The sequence below is a fragment of the Carettochelys insculpta genome, chromosome 2 (genome assembly GCF_033958435.1).
Source record: "Carettochelys insculpta isolate YL-2023 chromosome 2, ASM3395843v1, whole genome shotgun sequence".
In the NCBI taxonomy this organism is placed as follows: Eukaryota; Metazoa; Chordata; order Testudines; family Carettochelyidae; genus Carettochelys; species Carettochelys insculpta.
Window position 1 is genome coordinate 88,252,020 of NC_134138.1, and position 20,657 is coordinate 88,272,676.

Below are 20,657 nucleotides of genomic sequence, written 5' to 3' on the forward strand. Positions count from 1 at the left end.
GAGGTACTAGTAGTTACTGGACGGATGCTGTCATCAGCACAAAGTAACCTACTTAGGTTTCAGAGGATTGTATGAGGAAGAAGGTGTCTGTCGGTTTGTGGTGTCTAGCACTGGCATTTATGGTCTTTAACATGCACCTGCTCTCTTTCAGATTCAGAATCTGAAAAATCATTAAGTGGATTTGAAACTGTAACAACATACTCACTAGAGGATAGCCTGGAGTCAAACAATACAATAACCTCCAGCATGTCTGAAGAAAAGGTTTGTGGTGGTGGAGAGTCTCTGTCTAACGGCATCAAAAAACACAGGTAGGAAGGACACTGACTATTCTTTTTAAAGCAATACTGTAAACTTCATTGCCATATGGGCAAAAGCCATGAGACTTGTGGGAAAAATAATTGTAGATATTTTTCTCTGGGGTATGATAGCTGAAAAGCAGATAGTTTTGTGTGCTTTTAATAAGGAATCCTTTTCCTCCTACATTGTCATTATTTTGAAGTAAATGATTACATACTATTCAATTTTGAGTAGTAAACCAGGTTATACACATATATAAAAGACGTATACCCCTTTCTTATACTCAGTTGAATGGCATGTAATAGTTTACTTCAAAATGTTGACAGTCACAGCTTATATTGTATTGCTTAACATATTTTTCACATCTATTCTGTGTGTGTGTGTGTGTGTGTATATATAGTGAGTGCTTTAAAATGTACATGTTTTAACTCATTTTAAACAAGGACTTGTTGAAATCGATGTTGGTTCTTATTTCGTATCTCATTAATTTTTAATGACTTGTGCATCCTATTGCTTTTTTTAGTTTCCGGTCACTCGGCCTTACTACTTGTATTAAGAGGGACAGTATTGATAGCTTAACATCATAAGCCCAAGTCTACACACTGGTTTTATTTTAAGGCTTGCATACATTGCATAGTTCATTTTATGCTGTCAGATGAATCTTTTTTTATTTATCTTTTTCCTAGTAAAGGAGGACAATGGGGCTAGAGTTAATGAGATGTAATAGATACTACTATTCTCAGGTTTCAGTGCAGAGGCAGTTTAACGTGTACATTACAGTTCAGGTCAAACACTGACATTTTTTTAAAATACCACCCTGCAGTCAGCCCTCTGGAAATAAGCTAGGTAACAGTTACTGAGAGATGAGAGAACTTTTTAAAGCAGGCACTAAAATGACACTTCCACTCAAGAATATTTAGTACCTTACTTACTTGACATCTGAATATAACAACTAAATATCAGTGGCCATAGCAGTGTGGGTGGTAATACAGGCAACTGGATGTTTGGTTCAGCCTCTGAATATGAGCTCCTCCCAAACCAAGAGATGACAAGGAGTGACGGGTGAGCAAAAATGCCAACTGACTATACTGTTGCTTTAACACCCTTTATGGACAAACAAAAAGTAGTAGTATTGGTGGTCCTGTAAGTAGCAGCTATGGGGGAGGGAGGAAGATGCTAGGTGAAGGTGGATGTTGCAGAAGAGAAACTTGTAATCTGCCCTTTGCGTGAGAAATTGGGAAGGGCGGGAGACAAAGTTAAGGCCCTCTGTAAAAATGCCAGCTATAGTATATAAATAGAATCAGCAGGAAAAGTTTAAACAAAAGCCAGTTTTCTTGAAGTACGAGAAGCGGTAGCTTGGCTAGTTTCCACAAGTCTCATTATAAAATTATATTCTCAGCATTGTAAACAAGAGGTGACTGGAGTCTCTGAGCTCTATTATTCATTCTCCAGTCCCCTGACACTACTCCACTTTCCACGTACAAGTGTCTCATTAGACTTCTTGCTCACTCGGCTCCCTTTCCATTCTTTAGCTGCATATTTGTCTCTCTTTCTTTTAATGGTTAGTGACCTTTATAAAATTGGTACAGCTATGACCGTTTTGTAGCAATTTTTAACAATTTGCAGTGGCACCTTACGTGAAGGCTCACAGGGTGATGATATATTGTATATTGCATAGTGATGTCACATCTTTACCTTGCACCACGGTGAAGTTTTGGAATTTGGTGTCTGTAAATTGGTTCCCCCAAAGAGCTCGGACAACGGAAATCTTGCTTCAGTGAGAACTTTTCCTGGGGAAGAAGCGATGGGTTTCTTGGTTGATGCTGATGCTTGTGTTTAGCTGCATGACATAATTACACTACATCTGAACTGTAGTTGCATAATATAGCCTGAACTAGACCTGTAGGAACACCTTTTTTTACAAAATATTTAAATGCAGACTGTTTAGGTGCTTTAGCTGCATTCTGTCGTCAAAGTGCAAAAACTTCGATCATCAAACTAACACGCATAGCTTAGAGTATTTTGAGGAAATAGGTAGCACCTAACAGCTGTTGTTAGCTTCTCTTCTGTTTCAGTATGTAAGAGGAGAGCTGCTGAACTGGGCTGTAAAAGTCAAAAACGGATTCATCTTCACAGTTTGACATAATTACTTGTGCTTGTTACTTGTCTGAATTCCTTTGTAGAACCCTGCAAATCCACAGATATCCGCTTTGTATCTGTGGGTATCTGCATCTGTCAATGTGGATGCAGATATCCCCAGCACATTTTCCAAAGATGTGGATAAAAATTTGTATGTAGAACACTGCAAATTCCTGGATATTTGCTTTCTATCCATGGGTATCTACAGGCGTCTATGCAGATATCCGTGAATCAGTTTTGCAGTTGCAGATACCAATTTTATATCCATGCAAGGCTCTATTGCATCTGACACCTTTTCAGGCTAATGTATCGCAATGGCCTAGAATTTACTATTTTAACTCTTGCTTTCTGTTTTGCCTTTCAATTAAAGTTTTGTTAGTGATCCTTGAACAAAGGTTGTATATCCAGTCTAATGTTTTTACCGGCCCAGTTTCAATGTCACATCTGTTTGCCATCAAAAACATTCTGGTTTCTCATCTGCCTTTCTTTCAGTTTGGGAGCAATACGAAAACATTTGGTGAGCCAGGGAAATGGAAAAACAAAGTTTCTTCATATTAAGAATGTTCCTTATGATCACTCTACTACTTTCTGATACAATTGGGTTATTAATATTAATGGTTGAAAAACATTTTGGTATTTTTCTCCAGCTTTTGAAATCTGCATCATTGACACTTAAGCTGTTGCTACACTACCACTCTCCCATCAGAGGTGCCATGATAATGAGGCACTTATGTGCATATTCAGTGCCTCATTAGCATAATAGAGCCCATGCGAATTTCGAAGTGCAGACTTTGAATTGCAGATTGACAGTGAAGATGGGGGTAGCTTTGAAATAAGCGCCCCACTTTGATATTCCCTTGCTCCGATCTAGTTCTGTGGGAGTAAGCGAATGTCAAAGTGGAGCGCTTATTTCGAAGCTGCCCCCATCTTCACTGTCAAGCTGCAATTTGAAGTCTGTTTGCATGGCTGCCATTATGCTAATGAGGTGCTGAATATGCATGTTAGTGCCTCGTTAGCCTGCTGCAGCTCACCTCATTACCATGGTTCCTCTAATGGGAGAGTGGTAGTATAGAAGCAGCTTTAGTGGAAAGGTGATACATTTTGATGTTTTCAGGTTAAATGCTAAGATTGGATACATTAAGTTGCTCGTTGATGCTTCTCAGTGAGGCTATATCCATCTGCTCTGCACCTGTTATGCTCCATATCAGCATTAGCTGTATGGGACAACTACTCAATAGTTATAACAGAAAACTGAATGTGGAATGGTGCCAGTTTGATCTGAGTGGTTTTCATCAACCTAAAACATGGTCCAAAAAAGGTACTGAAATGTGACTGGCCTGGAAAAGTTTGTAATTGAGCATCACTTTAAATTTAAAGGGACAGTTTGAAATCAAGACAGGTTTTCTGGTTTTGTTTTTGAAATGCTAAAAGTAAATAGTTACAGTTGCTACTGAGCTTCCTGACATGTTTTGCTTATTCTTGTAATTAAAAATGTTTTCTTTTTGAAAGGGTCTTTTGCCTACAAATGAGAGGGGGAGAGTTTGTCTAGGGGGGCTAAGTTTAACTGGCAAATCCATAAAGTTAGCAGATTGAAAAAAGTACATTTACCTTGTTTTACTTTCTAGTAATGGTTTTTCAGGCATAATTTTTTTTTTTTTTTGAGGAAGGGGCCCCTTGCTTCTGGTTAATGTTTGCAGCAGAACTAATGTTTTCATTATTCAGAGTTAACTTCCTGAAACTTTCTTGATCACTGTGCCTTCCATAAATGTCTGTTAGCAGATTTCTTTTTCTGATGCTAAAGGTAAACTTCTAGTTTATATCCTTTCTCTTAATTTATTGGGATGCTCTCAGTGAGCCTTTCCTTTATATGTCTAACTTTTACCCCTGAAAAAAGAACATTTTGATCCATTAAAAATTGGCATTGTAGCAACAGAATAAATATGAGCACATTATGGAGAAAATAGCAGACATCACTTTCAAATGTAGATGATGTAATTATAAGTAAGGTAGGAAATTGGCTCAATCCATGAAAGATTATTTTCATGCACAGGAATGATTTTAGGTAATAAGGGCTTGTTTTCAAAATATGTAAATGTTCTCTCAAGCCCACCCTCATGTATAAATTGGCAAGCTGAAAATATATTCATAGCTTCCAGTACAGGTGGGCTAACTGCTAAATACTGTGTCTAGTGTCTCTTTTCAAGTTCATTCTTTAATTTAAATACAGTAAAACCCCAAGTTATATGCAAGTTGCTTTCCTGGGCAACTACATGTAAGTCAAATTTCATGAAAGTCAGGATGGGGAGGGGCAAAGAGTTAGCTCAGGGAGCAAGGTGCTCTGCCTCCTTTGGGTCTCCCCTGGCTGGGGCTGCAAGCGGTGGAGGGGCTCATCAGCTATGGTGAAGATGGTGGTGGCTCTGCTTGCCCAGCTGCTGGTGCGCGAGCACTGCTCGTGGCGCTCACCCTGCTGCCTGGTTCCCAAGTCCCTGCAGCTTGGGGCAGCCGGGAAACTGACCGATGCTGCTGTACCTGGCTCTGGGCTCCCTGCCACTCACAGGAGCTGGGAACCAGGTGCAGCAGCACAGGCCAGTTTCCTGGCTCCCTGCCGCAGGAGCTGGGAAACTGACTCAGCACTGCTGCGCCTGGCTCAGGGCTCCCCACCACTCACGAGAGCAGGAAGCCAGGCACAGCCAGGACCAGGGACAGTGAGAGCATCAGGGTGAGCACTGCGAGCAGCCCTGCCATGCCAGCTGGCGGGCGCATGGAGTCATGAAGCAGAACCAGAGCGGCAAGAGCAGCAGGGGGAGCGCCATGACCAGCACTGCTGTACCAGCCAGGATGCTCATGGAGCTGCCACCATCTTCACCATGGCTACTGAGCCCCTGAAGTGTTCAGATGGGTCGCAGCGAACGGAGGGGGACCAGAGGTGCAGGAGGGCACAGCAGCCAGGCAGTAATTTGTTGATTTCAACTTTCATTATTCCAAGAAACGCACAAGTTGAAATCCATGTAAGTTGGGGGTCTGCTGTACTATAAATCACATTTGAATTGGTGGGCACTGTCCTCTCCTGGACACATGCGTAAAAATATCAACAGAGGAACTATCTACACTTCGTAGTCTTCAGGATGACCAGTTAACTTCACTGCGTATTATTGAAGTTTAGAATAGCCGTTCTTTTAACATATAAGCAAAAAGTAGTTTGTTTTATGCTTGAGCCAAAAAAGCTTTCTGTTAACACCAGTTTCCCTTCACTGGATTCCTACACTTCAGAAGAGGAATAAATTACAGTTGTGGCAAATTAGTACAAAACTTAATTTGTTTTCCACAGATTGCGACATACAGTAGGAGGCAATACATTTGCAGAAGACTGGGAATTTCTTTGCTTTAAGCAAGACTTTGCTCAGTATCTTTTCATGCATGTATAGCTGCTGGTTTTGAGAACAGTATTTCCCACTTGGAAAATTTTAAGTATCAGCCCTTGCATGGCTTTTCATTTATGAAAGTGGCCGTAAATGTTGCGTGCAAGAGAGAGGCATGATCCAACAATTTTAAATTCATAGAAATTAATGATTTTGCCATTGGAAGGGGAAGATGATTCACTTAAAACTATCAAAGCGGGGGAAGTGCTGCTCTAAAGAGTTCTGCAAATACTGTATTACTTAATATGGGAGAAATGGAGAACCTTTTTGTTTAGGTGAATGGCATGTGCATGGCATTTTGGCCAAAGTAAACATACATTAAAAACTAAAGAGGGACTGTAGACCCTCAGACCACAATGCCAGTAGTATCTTGGATAAGATGATTTTCCCCCTCCCCTCACCTTCCTCACTGGGATAATTGTTTCATGATACCAGGATTCTGGCTGGGGGTACCTGGGCTAAAGCCTCATATTACACAAGACATAAAACTGCTTAACATTCATGTTGTAGTTTAGCTGTCTGTTATGGATGTGGTCTTAGCATCTGCTAAGAACTAAGCTTTCACATCCATGAAGATCTAGGCTAAGACCCCCAAGACTTGCCAGGTACCAAACCATACTAATGTCATTTGGTTTATAAACCTTGCTTAAGGCTATGTGTTAGTCCTCTCTAAGAAAAGTGGTACAGGTTGTACCTCCCTGATCTGGCACCCTTGGGACCTCAGTGGCCCCAAATGAGAGTGATTTGACAGACTAGAGGATGTCCAGCTTCTGGGCTGCCTGGTGTGGCGGGTGGGGACCAGCCTGCTGTTCCAGCTCCCCTCCTGGCCATTGACAGCTCCTATACCCCAGCTGGGCTCCCCACTGCTGCAGGGCTGACAGCCAGGTTCCCCAGCTGGCTCCTGACTGCAGGGCTGCTGGTGGGGCTCCCCAGCAGGGGCCAGTTCCCCTGCCATTATGGGGCTGCTGGCTCTGCAGTGGGACTTGTTGATCCCAGGCTCGCCAAGCTCAGTGGACTCACCCACAGTAGGGGGTCCCCAGTCCTGCTGGCTGTGGGGCTGCCCATGGGGCTCTCCAGAATAGGCCGCCAGCAGGGCTTCCTGCCGCCAGCAGGACTCCACACAGCTGGAACTCACTGGGCCAGCAATATTCATGGTTCTACCAGACTAGGGATGTTGTGGGATGAGAGTTTCAACCTTCACATTCATCTGTTTCAAAGCCCTTCTGTTATCTTTAGTGACTGTTTTCCAGTCCAGATCATGTTGTTTTTGTGTTTTTTTTTTGCCAATTACACTAAAAATTGAAACCTGTTCACAAGTAAGTAGATTATGTTCTGTTTCTTTAATGAATAAACACTTTGAAAGCAGAAGCAGATTTTTACCAGTGTGGTTTCAGCACCATATTTAAGCATCGTTCAGGAAACTGATGAACAAAATTATTTCCACTCCTTTAACACCAGCATTTGATATGCTGTTTTGAACTATTGCTGTCTAAAGAGAGACAATTTACTTCATCTAAAATAGCTAAGGGCTGGGATATGTACATCCTGTTGCGTGCGCTCTCTGTGGACATTGAGCAGAAGTCGCCTAACAAGTTCTGTGAGCTTTCAGTAAAAGCTATTATAAAGAATGTTAACCTGTAAGTCAATTCTGAGAACCTGAAAGTTAGAACATTATCGCTACATTGTACAACATTGTTAACAGAGATAACTTGGTAAGAGATTAATAAAATTAATGTGGTTTGCTTTTTTCCCCTCCTCAGAACAAGCTTGCCGTCTCCAATGTTTTCCAGGAATGACTTCAGTATTTGGAGTATCTTACGAAAGTGTATTGGAATGGTAAACATAATATATATGTTGTGATTGAGGACAAAATAGTGATAAGTTATCACTTTGGCTGTCTTAAAAAGAACCAAAATGTGAATTAAAAAGTCTTTTACTTGCTGCTTACGCAGTGCTAACAAACAGTGACCAATTTATTCAATAGAGCAAAAGCATTTTCTCTATTAATCCTCCCAGCATCCTGTAGCATCGAAAGCTCTCCCCAGTCTTATAATTGTAGCATAAAACCTTCCAGTTTCACTGCAGTGCTTCAGATGGGTTAGTAAAGTAGTCATCTGAGCACCTCAATGACAGGACAGCTAGGATCATAGGTTAAACAATGGTATAAACACAGGCCAATGGCTGGAAGTTGAAGTTTGACAAATTAAGACTAAAACAAAGTCATGGTCATGTTGGCGGCTAACATGAGGATTATCTGGCACAACCATTGTACTAATCCAGTAGTCAAAATGAACACCTTTCTTCTTGCTGAAACTTGACAGCCCTAAGTTTATCAAGAATGAGTTTTAGATTGTGATTCTGCTATGCTATTTCATTAAAACAAAGCTAAATAAATCTCTTTTTTTTTAAAACCCTGTAATTGAGTTTTGTGATTGGATAGTGTATCTGATCATATCTGTCTGCCACGGGGATGTACCAAATCATGTAAAATGTTGTCTGAACTGGAGATTACATATTGCGGATTCATTAGATTTTAAGTGAAGAATGCGTGTGTTTTTTTTCAAGACTTTTTTTTTTTTTACAGGACTTACTTATTCCTGTTACACACTGTACCATCTTAGCCTCTTGACCCAGATACCTTGAATTGTACTTGATCAAGTACAGTTCATTTCAGGAGCTTACACCACCCCTTCTCACCCCACTCTTACCCTAGGGTTGCCTGTTTGACTGATCAGGTGGCCTATACCTATTCTAAAAATAGTGTTTCTGAATCTTGGAGCCTTCATTTGGAAGGCTTTGAAGTCCTAAGAATCTCTTCTTCTCAGCCTGCCATTTTCCTGATCGTGCTCACCTTTAGGGCTGTAGCTAGAGAGAAGTGTATCTGTCTGTTCACCAAGGCAAGGGAGAGGTTTAGCTCAAGAAATGTGGGTCTCTTTTTTTTCTTTCAGTTTGCTGGCCAGGTCAAGGGATGTTGCACTGCCACTAGGTTAGCCTGACTTCTCTCTAAGCCAATTAAATTCTTGTTATTTAGTCCATTGTCTCATCGCTTCAGTTTTAACACGCTTTCCTGTCCTGTTTCAGGAGCTGTCCAAGATCACAATGCCAGTTATTTTCAACGAGCCACTGAGCTTCCTACAGCGACTCACAGAGTACATGGAACATACATATCTCATCCACCAGGCTAGTTCACTTTCTGGCACAGTTGAGAGGATGCAGGTACTTTACTCTGTAGTAATGTCTTAAAATATTTATGCTGGTCTGTTTGAGCAAGTAGGACTGTGGTGCAACTTTCTTTCAGCTAAGAACATGAGTGGCTGTACTGGGTGAAATCATTGGTCCATTTAGCCTGGTATTCTAACAGAGGCCAGTGTCATTTCTTTCATGGGGAATGACAGAACAGGGCAATTAAGTGATCAATCCCCATCATCCAATCCTACCTTTTTCAGTTAGAGGTTTTAAGGACACCCAGAGCGTGGGGTTGCATTTCTGAATATCTTTGTTTTTTTATTTTGAGGCCAGGTGTACTTTTTTGCTTTCACAGTATCCCTGGTTAATGAGTTCTGATTATGCGTTGTGTAAAATTATTTAGTTTTGTTTTTAAACCTGCTGCCTGTTAAACCTTTGGAGAGAGAGGAGAGGTGCTATAATCTGCTGCACATGGAACTGCGTTACTAGTTTTGTTAACCAGTTCTATTCAGGTAACTCAATATGTATTCAATTTTTAACTGCTTTTTAGCTTTCTGCAAAAGTAGTAACATCTGTTGCATTCTTCCCAAAATTGCCAGGCTTTTATGCTAAAGATAGGGCTAATTTAACAGAACAAAGACAAGTGCAACTGGAGAATTTTATGTTTAAAGTAGAAATCCAACAAAGCTAATTATATATGTTAATATTCTGTTGAACAGTGTGTAGCTGCATTTGCGGTGTCTGCTGTTGCTTCACAGTGGGAACGGACAGGAAAACCATTCAACCCACTTCTTGGAGAGACATATGAATTAGTCAGGTAACAAGTAGAAACTGCATTTAAAATCAAATGTCCTCTGAAATTTGGGGTTTTACATAAGCACATTATAGGGTTTGTAAATGACTTTGTGTTTGAAAATGGTCTACATTCCAGACCAAGGGTTACAAGTGCTCACAGTGCAGGTTGTCAGAATTTGTTGTTACTTACCCTTTATGTGAGTCTGACTTGTATGTAAAAATTGTGCTGGGTTGAAAAGTAGTGAAAGTGTCTTTTACATGAAAGCAAAGTTAATATAAATCTGAGTTGTTAGAGTAACATCAGTTTTGTAGATATAAACTTAGGCTTCTATGCCAGGTAAAGACTTAGCATAGAAACATGCATTGCCTGAAAAATGCAGTCTACTGTGCAATTGCCGTTTGAAGTGTTAGACACAATTAGAAAATGTCCACAGAGCCTTTTCATTTAAGAACTATAAAATGAACTAGGACACTTGTGTTTTGGCTAGTCTTGCCTGCCTGTTATGCCAGAGTCTTATCAGTCAGATACATGATGTGGATGCTGCACTAGGTAGTCCAGAAATGTCATTTAAAAACAGTTCAGCCTGTTAGTGTTTATGTTGAACCTGTCTAGAGAGTGAGAACCGTGGCATAGCCACAGTGATATGTGGGCCAGTCATACTAGTGGACCAGCCACTATCTTGGAAATCTGACCGCTGCTGCAGGTAGCACTGCCTGAGGTGCTGTGTGCTGCCGACCCTGCACTGTGGAGTGCCCGGCTGCTGATGCTCTCTGGCCCCCAGCTTGTGCAAGAGAGGAACGTGGAGGGTGTGTGCACTGTGCTGCAAGGTGCCACTACTACCTGCCCTGGGGCACTTTGCTGTCTGCAGGCTCCAAGGCATGGCCAGAATGTAGGGTGCAGATGAGGAGGAGCCCCGGGGAGTGGGTCAGCAGAGGCTGGTGATGGGAATGGGAAACCAGCAGTAGCGATGTGTGGGTCAGAGATAAAGGCGAGGGGCCTGGCGGGGGTGTGGGATCCGAGTACCCAGAAGTAAGAAAGAGGTACTGGGCGGTGGCGGCCTCAGCAGCAGCAGGGCACAGGAATGTGGTGAGGTGAACTAGCCAGTGGAGCACAAAGTACAGGGGGTTGGGGAGACAAAGTTGATTGTGTGGGAAGGATTTGAGCTGAGTGTGTTAGCTGCCATGTTTCATCCCAATAGAATCCTCCTTGTGTATTGAATCCTTGCTCCCAAGATACTAGCACTGAGCGTGCATAAGGAACAGTTAATGTGTCTGAAATGTCCTTGACCTGCTGCTCTTAACAATTGTGGGAGGATATTAAGCTGAAGATGCTAATGCTTTTCCACTTTTAAATGCATTTCTGTTGATTTTTCACAACTTTTTCCCTTCTAGGTCAGATCCTTAGTTTCCAGGCCACCTATTGTAGGTGAGAGGCACATCTCATAGAGCTGGAAGAGACCTTCAGAGGTCATCAAATCCAGTCTCCCGCCCTCTTGGCACGGCCAAGCACCACACCTCCCCCAATCCCACCCCCTTTTTTTTTTTTTTTATTTAAATCTGTTTGCCTCAAATGGCCTCTTCAAGGATTGAATTCACAACCCTGGGTTTAGCAGGCTAATGCTCAAACCACCAAGCTATCCCTTCCAACATTCCCCAGTCCAAATGTTTTTCCTTTACTTTTGGGGATTAAAGATCATAGTAGAAACATCTCTATTCCTGTTTGCTTCTTGACCTTTGCATGCGCATAACTAGTGTAGGAGTTCAATTTGCAGCTCTTCTCCTTCACTTCCTGAAACTTGGATTTGAAGCGTGGTGTGGAAAGGCAGGTCTGGAGTTGTCTGGGAGCTAGATGGGGGTTGGGTTTCAGAATCAGAAAGAAATCCCTTAACTTGTTCTTGCAGCATTACAGAGAGAGCTGCTTTGAGGTGAGTGGGTTTTTTTAAACTAGTTGGTGGCTTAAACATATAGATCCATTCATAGTTGCTATAATTTTAATTTTATGTTTCAGAATGGATAAAGAGAATATTTTCACGACTTCTTCGTTTCCAGTTATATCAGTGCAATTCTCTAAAATGAAAATTTTGTGAACCACAGAGAATAATAATCCTGAATTTTTTGCTTTTTTTTTTTATTTTTAGAGATGATCTTGGGTTTAGACTCCTCTCGGAACAAGTTAGTCATCACCCGCCAATCAGTGCTTTCTATGCTGAAGGCTTGAATAATGACTTTGTGTTTCATGGCTCAATTTATCCTAAGCTCAAGTTCTGGGGCAAGAGTGTGGAAGCAGAACCTAAAGGGACTATAACTCTGGAGCTTCTTGAGTAAGTTGATTGGATCAGTGCATTATACGTTAGCTTTCAGGCTGTGCAGAATAAAGACTAATGTCACTGCGTGTCTAGTGCTGTAAGATGACTTTCAACATATCCACTACTTCATATAGATGAAGCAGTCCTTTTTATGCAATTTGCATATTTCCTAATTTCACACACCCTACTGCATGTATGGTTACTGATGCTCCTTCACTTTGGAGGCTCAAGTTGCCTTCTCCAGACCTGATGAAGAGCTCTATGAAGCTGAAAACCTTGTCCCATTTATTGGACCAACTTCCACTAGGATATTACATCACTTGCCCTGGAATCAAAATGGCATCAACACCACAGCAAACAGAATGGTACAGTTCACTGGCATCCTTGATTTATATAGGCCTCAGATAACAATTAAGGCCTTAAGCCTACAAATACTTAAGTATGCTTAACTTGACTACTGCAAATAGTCCAATTGATTGGCTGTTTGGAAGATACGCTGACGCTGCCAAACTAAGCCTTCAATAAAATCAAGCAGTGTCTCTCCTATTTTTGCCCCACCAGTCATGGTTGGTGCATCTTGTTTCCCTGGCTTGCTGCCAGTAACATAGAGTTTGAGTTGGATATGTGCTGTAGTTCTTCAAGTATATTGTTTAAAGATGTTACCCTAACAGGTATATTTCCTCCCCCCCCCACTTTTTTTCCCCCCCAGACACAATGAAGCCTATACGTGGACAAATCCTACCTGCTGTGTGCATAATATTATAGTGGGTAAACTTTGGATTGAGCAGTATGGAAATGTAGAAATAACTAATCACAAGTAAGAGGGAATATAATTTGTTAATTTACTACATTTTTAAAAGGTATTTCAACATAGTTTAAGCTAAATGTTTCTTCCCTAGAACTGGAGAGAAGTGTATATTAAACTTCAAGCCATGTGGGCTTTTTGGGAAGGAGTTGCACAAAGTTGAAGGCTACATTCAGGACAAAAGGTAAAAAGCTTTTCTTAGTTAGACCTTCTGTTTAGAAATTTCAGTAGCATTTTATTAATGTAGGTATATGTGGGAGCTGTGGGAATTAAATACTTTTACAATACACTCTTCCAGGAGCCTGAATATTTCTTTTAGGGTAACTTATTAGTAAACGTAATGTATAGTACGTTTGGGATTCAGTCTCAAATTTGTTCTTGGATCCCTTTTCGTCATATTAAAATCTGAAAACACTAAAACTAACTTCATAACTTGTGTAAGCACTTCCTAAAATTAGTCTTTTTTGACAGCAAAAAGAAACTTTGTGCACTCTATGGGAAATGGACTGAGTGCTTGTACAGTGTCGACCCAGCTACATTTGAAGCTTTCAAAAAAAATGACAAGAAAAATACAGAAGAGAAGAAAAATCTTAAACAGGTACTAGATATGTAAAGAGGTGGCTTGCCAAAGGCAGAATAGGTAATATAAGAGCAGATTAAGGTGCCTGTAGGCTTGTTTCTGTTTCATGCTTTTTCTTTTAGACTTTTCCTTAGTAAGAACTTAAGATTCAAAGAGGATTTGGACATGTATTCTGAGCATTAATTATAATAATTCTGTCTATTGTTATCCAAACAGTTTTGGAAGGGTTAAAATCCTTGTGCTTTAGGGTTAAGGCACTATCTACTTAAGGATTAGCATGAAACTTACGTGAGTAGATTTTCCCCACATCTGCTGACAGTCACTAGCCCACACTAGAGGTACCATGGATCTAATCTAGTATGGAAGCTACAACCTAATGTACTCAGGCATGTAAACATGGTAGGTAAGAGTGTGTTTAAAAAACTTAGTAACTTGGGGGAATGTCATACTCTGAAGGCGTTGCAAGCAGGGTTCCCAGTAAAGTTTTCCATCCACAAACAGAATGAATTTTATGTGCACCAAGTCATGGGTGGATGTGCGCCACCATAGAAATGCTGGTCATTGTGGGCAGTTGTGGGCATTCTGCTAAACAGCTGGGCAGCCATCCAAGTACTTGCCTTACAGGGAACACTGGTTGCGAGGTTATTTACAGTCTGCACTATTACAGAGAATCTTACTCTTCATGTTTCTGTATCCGCTCATGTTACTCCTTAACAATCTCAGTAGAAAAATGCTTTTAAACCAACTTTAGTGACCATTCTTACAGTAATTGTACATTCTTGCCATCATTCATCCTAAATGACCTGGAGAAAAGATTTTTACCAAGTATCTTAAAAGGGAATGTGTCACCCCTCTGTGCCATTGAAAATCACCCCCAGGCTTGTTTGCTTTGTTAGATTCTAAAGTCAGGTATGCCTGGGTAGATGTACATGAGAGCTTCTGTGCTTGTTATCCAGAGAGCTCTAAAGCTCAGGGGATTACCATCCTCCTTGAGCCACATCTCTGAGCCTTTGGGAGGAGGAAGAAAAGTGTACCCTACACACTTGTTGTCATCTGTCTAGTAGTTTTTCTCTGGCAGTACTGAAGATTCATTTGAATGAAATGCTTTTGTATACGAAGCTCAAGCTTCATGTTGTTCTTGGTTTCTGATGGGCTTCTAATTAGTGAAATATACTTGGCTATTTTGTTTTATCCATCTGTAATTCTTCTGAGAATTGTATACACCATTTAACTGAGTTTTCTGCTTAGAATTTTATTCTATTCTCTGGAGCTAACCTTTAGCTAAGTCTACAATATGAGATCGATTTTTTTTTTTTTTTTTCCAAGTCAGTTAGCCTGATTTTTTTTTTCCCCCAAGTGCCCGTCCTCACTGTAAATTCCATTAGCTCAATTTATGGAGCACTAAAATAGACATAATATCAATATCATAATATCGTCATAACCTGCCAGGTGTAGTGTTCAGTTCAAATTTAAAATTCCCAATGAAGGGTAGCGAGGAAGTGCTGTCTCTTTAAAGCGAATTCCTGAGCCTCCAGAGATGCCCCGTATGTGCCCCACAATGCACCACACTTCTCCACTCTAGCCTCATCCAGCTCCACTGTTCTCGGGTGCGGGGTAATTAGGCAACAGGAAGACCGTTACAGTTTGGCACCTGGAAGTCCGTGGCTGTAGGGTCGTGAGAGGCTGAAAAATCTTCTTTCTTTTTGGTTGCTAATAGTACAGCCAGGGTGTCTGTGGTTCTGTGCATACCCCTGCTAGTTGCCTTTTTTTTTTTTTTTTTTCTGCACTGCCTGGCGCCAGCCGCTGGCCTTCCACACCATGTGGCAGCTAGGCTGTGGTTTGAGGGTCGTGCTTGTCTGATAGAACGAGAAAGTTCTTTTCAGCTGTTTACATGTAATCCCACCCTGCTTATCCCCTCCCCCCCCCAGTGGCATCACACATCTGGACCTTTACCGTGGCTTGACCCCCAACCAATAAAAGGACGTACTGTGCAAGGTGCCAGGCAGCTTGCGCACAGTGAGGGTCATGATTTTCGGGTGCTAGCTGTAGGCTGGGGTCTTCCAGCCGCCCGTGGGAAAGTCTCCCTCAACAGTTACGATTATCAGGTGCTGGCTGTAACCGGGGGCCTTTTAGCGGACTGTGTTTCCATGAAGACAACGTAGTAGCTATACAATTACCATAGTTCTCGAAGTAAGGTTTACAGCGAGTAATATTCTTGTTCTGAGGGTCTTTTTTAGCGGGTCCAAACCTGGCTGTAGTCTGAGGTCTTTTAGACCCCTGGGGGATGTCTCCCTTGACGGTCATGATTTTTGGGGCTGGCTGTAGCCAGGGTTCTCTTCGTTGCCTCAAGCCATAACTGTTTCAGAGATTCATTGGAGTTTGTGTAGCACCCTTGTTTGCTTAAACATATTCTTCTTCTAAGGATCTTCTTTACCAGAAGGCCTAAATCCAGATTCAGGTCCAAACACAATCAAAGCCTAGACACCCTGTTAATAGGGGCTGGTGGTGGGTCTCCCTGGGTGGTTGCAATTTCAGGGGCTGGCTATAGCTGGGGGGAGATTTTAGCCAACTTCTCCTGAGGGTCGTCTCTGCCAGAAGGTCTAAATCCAGATTCAAGCCTGCAAAGATCCCATGCTTTTGCATCCCATTTTCAAAAACTTGTCAGTTGGGGCAGGTTTACTACACCTTCCCTCCGCTCAGTTATAAAAAAGCACGTCTCTTATAAAGGCAAGCCAGATCCCCTTCTGGAAGAAGACATTTGTTCAACACAGCAGGGGAAAGAAATGTGGGACGATGTAGATGTGGGTATCTGAGAATTTGTGGGGCATTTTTTCCCCATTCTGCACCAGTGAAAATAGCCAGAAAGCTACAAGACTCAGGGAACTGTGGGATAGATTCCCACAATACACTGCTGCAGCACTTGATTTAAGCTACTTGCATGTGGCAGCAATAAGTCAATTTTGTGGGGAGCATGTGGGAAGGTGAGGATGCTCAAAATTGAACTGATAAAACCCAGTTTTAATCAATTCTAATTTAGCTCGTAGTGTAGACGCAGCCTTCGAGTGACTTTTTTTTTCCCTCCACTTCGCTGACTAGAAAAGACTCTGGATATTGATGTCATTCTTGTCAATCTTGGGAGTTGGCACAATAACGTAAAATGCAAAATTTGCTGAAGAGTGTTTAATTCAAATTAGAGCTGCTTAGAAGATCGGCAAATGAAAATAAACAGCTCGGTGGTGATACATTTTTTCGGACAGCTTAAGTGAAGCACAGATTTCTTTTTTGATTTTTAACTAACAGCCCCTTGGAAGATGTGCACTGGTGTTCAACAAAACAGGATGATTGAATTGCTAATATTGGGGTGTTTCCTCAAAGCTTTTTGGGCTAAGGACTTCTGTGCCTCTGAGAACCCACCACTCAGCTGCTGCCTAGCTCTATATGAGCCTAAATTCCCTTGGTGCTGAAGTTGCCAATAATAGTTAATCTAGGCTACGAACACGCAGCAAACTTATTTCATGATAGCCCTGTCAAAATAACTTTGCAAGCATCTACATTAAGCACAGTCCATTTTGAAATAAATTCAAAATTGTGGGCATGTTATTTTGAATTTTGTATATCTCATTGCAGGAGGAATAATGCCTATTTCAAAATAGGCACTGTTAAGACCCAGAATAGCTCTATTTTGAAATAAGCCATAATGGGCTTCAATGGCACTGTTTTGAAATAGGCACTGTGTCCGGACATGCTGTTTTGAAATAACTGTATACTGTTTTGAAATACATTCTTATGTGTAGCTGTTATTTTGAAAAAATATATTTTGGAATAGCTATTCCAGAATGGATTATTTCAAAGTAACACGGCTGTGTAGACATAGCCATAGACACCTGCATTTCTGCCAGTGGTTTTCACAAAGTCAGCTGAGCCCTGATGCTACCAAGCAGTTCAGTCCCATAGCTTACGTCTAACACCTGGTGGGATTGTCAAACTGGGCTTTCTCCCCACTATCTCACCTGCAGGGCCCACGCCAGTAGGTGTGCTTAGGACACTCCTAAATGACACACAAGATAGTTGGGAGGGAGCAGATTGGTGGTGAACGTTTTTTCGCTAGACTGGTGGTTAGGAAAGGATTTAAATCTAAGTTTTTTTTTCACACACCAGGTGAGTGCCTAAATTGCCCATTCATGGAATATTCTGATGTGGGTGACTCCATGGCTACGTCTACGCTAGCCAAAAACTTCAAAATGGCCATTTCGAAGTTTACTAATGAAGCGCTGAAATACATATTCAGCGCCTCATTAGAATGTGGGCGGCCGCGGCACTTCGAAGTAGCCGGGGTCCTTTCGAAAAGGAGCCCCGTCTGGACGAACCATGCGGTGGCCAGCCGCGTCAATTTCGAAGTCCCCTTAGTCCTATCTGCTCATAGGAATAAGGGGACTTTGAAGTAGCCAGGGTCCTTTCAAAAAGGAGCCCTGTCTGGACAAGCCACGCGGCGGTGAGCCGCATCAATTTCGAAGTGCCGTGGCTGCCCGCATGCTAATGAGGCGCTGAATATGCATTTCAGTGCTTCATTAGTAAACTTCTTCGAAATGGCCATTGTGTGGCCATTTCGAAGTTTTTGGCTAGTGTAGACACGGCCCATCTCCTGCTGGAGGTGTTCCACTTCCTGCAAATTGAACATTCATTGGGCCAGCAAGAGTGACTATGTACCGCACACTCCTGAGACAAAGGAGATCCAGATCAGGCAGAACAGGGATGAGGAAACCAGATCTCCCTCATCTCAAGTGAGTTCCTTAAGCGTTAGGCTACGAGCTGAAATGGAGTAGGTGGTGTGTGTCTCTCTTGAGCTGGGTTTTTTTGGTTGTTTTTGAAAGGAAAACTAACCTCACTTACTCGGACATTGTAGTTTCTATTTCAGGATACATTTGTGTCCCAAAATAGAAACACTGTAGCTGAGAGGGTAGTGGAAGTTTGAAATAGGAGCTTATTGGATGGCACCAAGTTTGAAATAAATTACCTCAAAATAGCTTACACAATTTGCCTTAGTTATTTCTGGTTACAGCTACAGTGTGGCCCTAGTCTTAGGCTTCTAACTCCAGGTGTGAGTTTGATACTAGTCAATTTCTACATTAATGATTTGGGAAATGAAATGGAGATTATGGTGTAAAATGTGCAGGTGAAGCCAAGCTGGGGTGGATTGATAACACACTGGAGGACAGCGTTTAAAATTCAAAATAATCTTGACAAACTGAAGAACTGTTTTGAGAACAACAGGATAAAATTAATAAGAAAAGTGCAAAGTACTTAGTTTAGAAAGGAAAACTTAAGGGTATAAATACATAACTGGATTAAAATTCTAGGGTGTATTAATAGGATTCTGTTAGGTAAAATGTGAGCAGTGACTCTCCTGTTCAGTAGTGGTGAGGCCTCAGCTTGAGTGCTGTGTCCATTTCTGGGCAGCAGTCTTAGAAATGACATGGACAAATTGAGGAGCATGTAGAAGAAAGCAACAGAAAATGTTAAGCTTAGAAAACCTGACCTGTGATGGAAGGTTTAAAGCTGGGGGGACACCCACTTGGTCTTAAAAGATGGCAGGGTTGTGTGGGGGTAGAGGGAAGGGTGCCTGTTACATCTTTAGGTGTGTTAAGAGCTGCTATAAAGAGGATAGTGGTCAATTACTGGTCCTTCCTTCAGTGGGCATGGAACAATAGGCTTAATTTTCCAACTATAAAGGTAGTTGAACTCTGGAATTGGCTTCCAAGGGAGGTTGTGGAACCTCCATCCTGGACGAACACCTGCTAGGGATGTCTTACAAATAACAAGTAGTCCTCAGCACCTTAAAAGCTAACAAATGTATTAGGTCTTGAGCTTTTGTGGGTAAGAACCACTTCAAGTCTGGAGTAGACACTTAAAATCCAGAGTTTATATATCAGGGAGAGATGCAGGGTTTAGGCGTACTGATCCCAACACAGAGAATGGAGCTGTTTGGGGCCCTTCTGGACTCGATCAGGGCCAGGGCCTTCCTGCCAGACAGTAGGTTTCAGACTTTGGCAGGTATTATAAGCAACACTATGAGGTTCCCCACCACGATGGCCAGGTGCTGCGTGAGGCTGTGGGGTTACATGGCAGCTTGTACTTCCATAGTACAGTTTGCCTGGGTCCGAATGCGTCCTTTTTGGTTGTGGCTCACCTCGGTGTACCAGCCTGCCGGGGACAGCATAGACTCAGTAACTGTTCCACCTCGGTCTATCCACCCTCAGCTGGTCGCTGGACGCTCATGCAGTGTGTGCAGGAGTATCCTTCATGCCTCCCCAACCAATACTTTCCCTCCTGACAGTTGCTTCAGATCTGGGTTGGGGAGAGCATCTGGCAGAGCGCAGAGCATCTGGCAGAGCACCAAACCTGGGCCCTGTGCAGCTGGGCAGACATCAGGCGCTCTATCGATGCCAGGGAGGTCAGGACCATCCACCTGGCGTGCATGGCCTTTCAGGACAGTTTGGTGGGGCGGTGCGTGTCTTTAAGTACAGACAACATGACAGGAATGTACTACATCAGCAAACGGGGGTGCACACTCCTCTCCCCTGTGTTGCGAGGCCCTCAGCCCCTGGGAGTTCTGCATTCCACATCAGATCCTTCCGCAGACCCATTACCTTCCGGGAGTCCACAACTCTCTAGCAGACAGTCTCCGCGGCTGGTTTATGGACCATGTGTGGTTGTTACACCCAGACGTGCTGCACTCAATTTCCCATAAGTGGGGGCATCCCCAAGTGGACCTATTCACCACGCATCTCAATGCAAAGTGCTGGATGTTTTGTTCTTACTGAAACCAGAGTATGGGATCCTGGGTAGATGCGTTCAGCATCCCCTGGTCAGGCCTGCTGCTTTATGCTTTCCCTCCAACTTGCTGGTCCACAAGATCCTGCTCAAAATCTGATCAGATTGGGCATCTTGTCATCCTGGTGGCCCCAGCATAGGCCTCAGCAGCACTGGTTCTCAGCCCTCCTAAAGATGTTGGTCTGCAAACCAATGACACTCCCGTTACGTTCTGAACTGTTGACTCATGAGGAGGGGTGACTACCGCACCCCCACCTCCAGTCCTCACACCTTACAGCTTGGAAGCTCCCTGGTTAAAG

At 42.5% G+C, this 20,657-nt stretch overlaps 1 protein-coding gene across 3 annotated transcripts in view; it reads left to right on the plus strand.

Moving 5' to 3' along the window:
- OSBPL1A (oxysterol binding protein like 1A) overlaps positions 1 to 20,657 on the plus strand; it is a 129,291-nt gene that overhangs the window by 93,648 nt on the left and 14,986 nt on the right. For all 3 annotated transcript variants that reach the window (XM_074987280.1, XM_074987281.1, XM_074987279.1), the window contains exons 17-24: positions 152 to 308; positions 7,616 to 7,691; positions 8,937 to 9,071; positions 9,761 to 9,858; positions 11,975 to 12,157; positions 12,852 to 12,959; positions 13,042 to 13,131; positions 13,419 to 13,545. In XM_074987280.1, the coding sequence (XP_074843381.1) occupies positions 152 to 308; positions 7,616 to 7,691; positions 8,937 to 9,071; positions 9,761 to 9,858; positions 11,975 to 12,157; positions 12,852 to 12,959; positions 13,042 to 13,131; positions 13,419 to 13,545 (974 nt within the window). The remainder of the gene's footprint in view (positions 1 to 151; positions 309 to 7,615; positions 7,692 to 8,936; positions 9,072 to 9,760; positions 9,859 to 11,974; positions 12,158 to 12,851; positions 12,960 to 13,041; positions 13,132 to 13,418; positions 13,546 to 20,657) is intronic.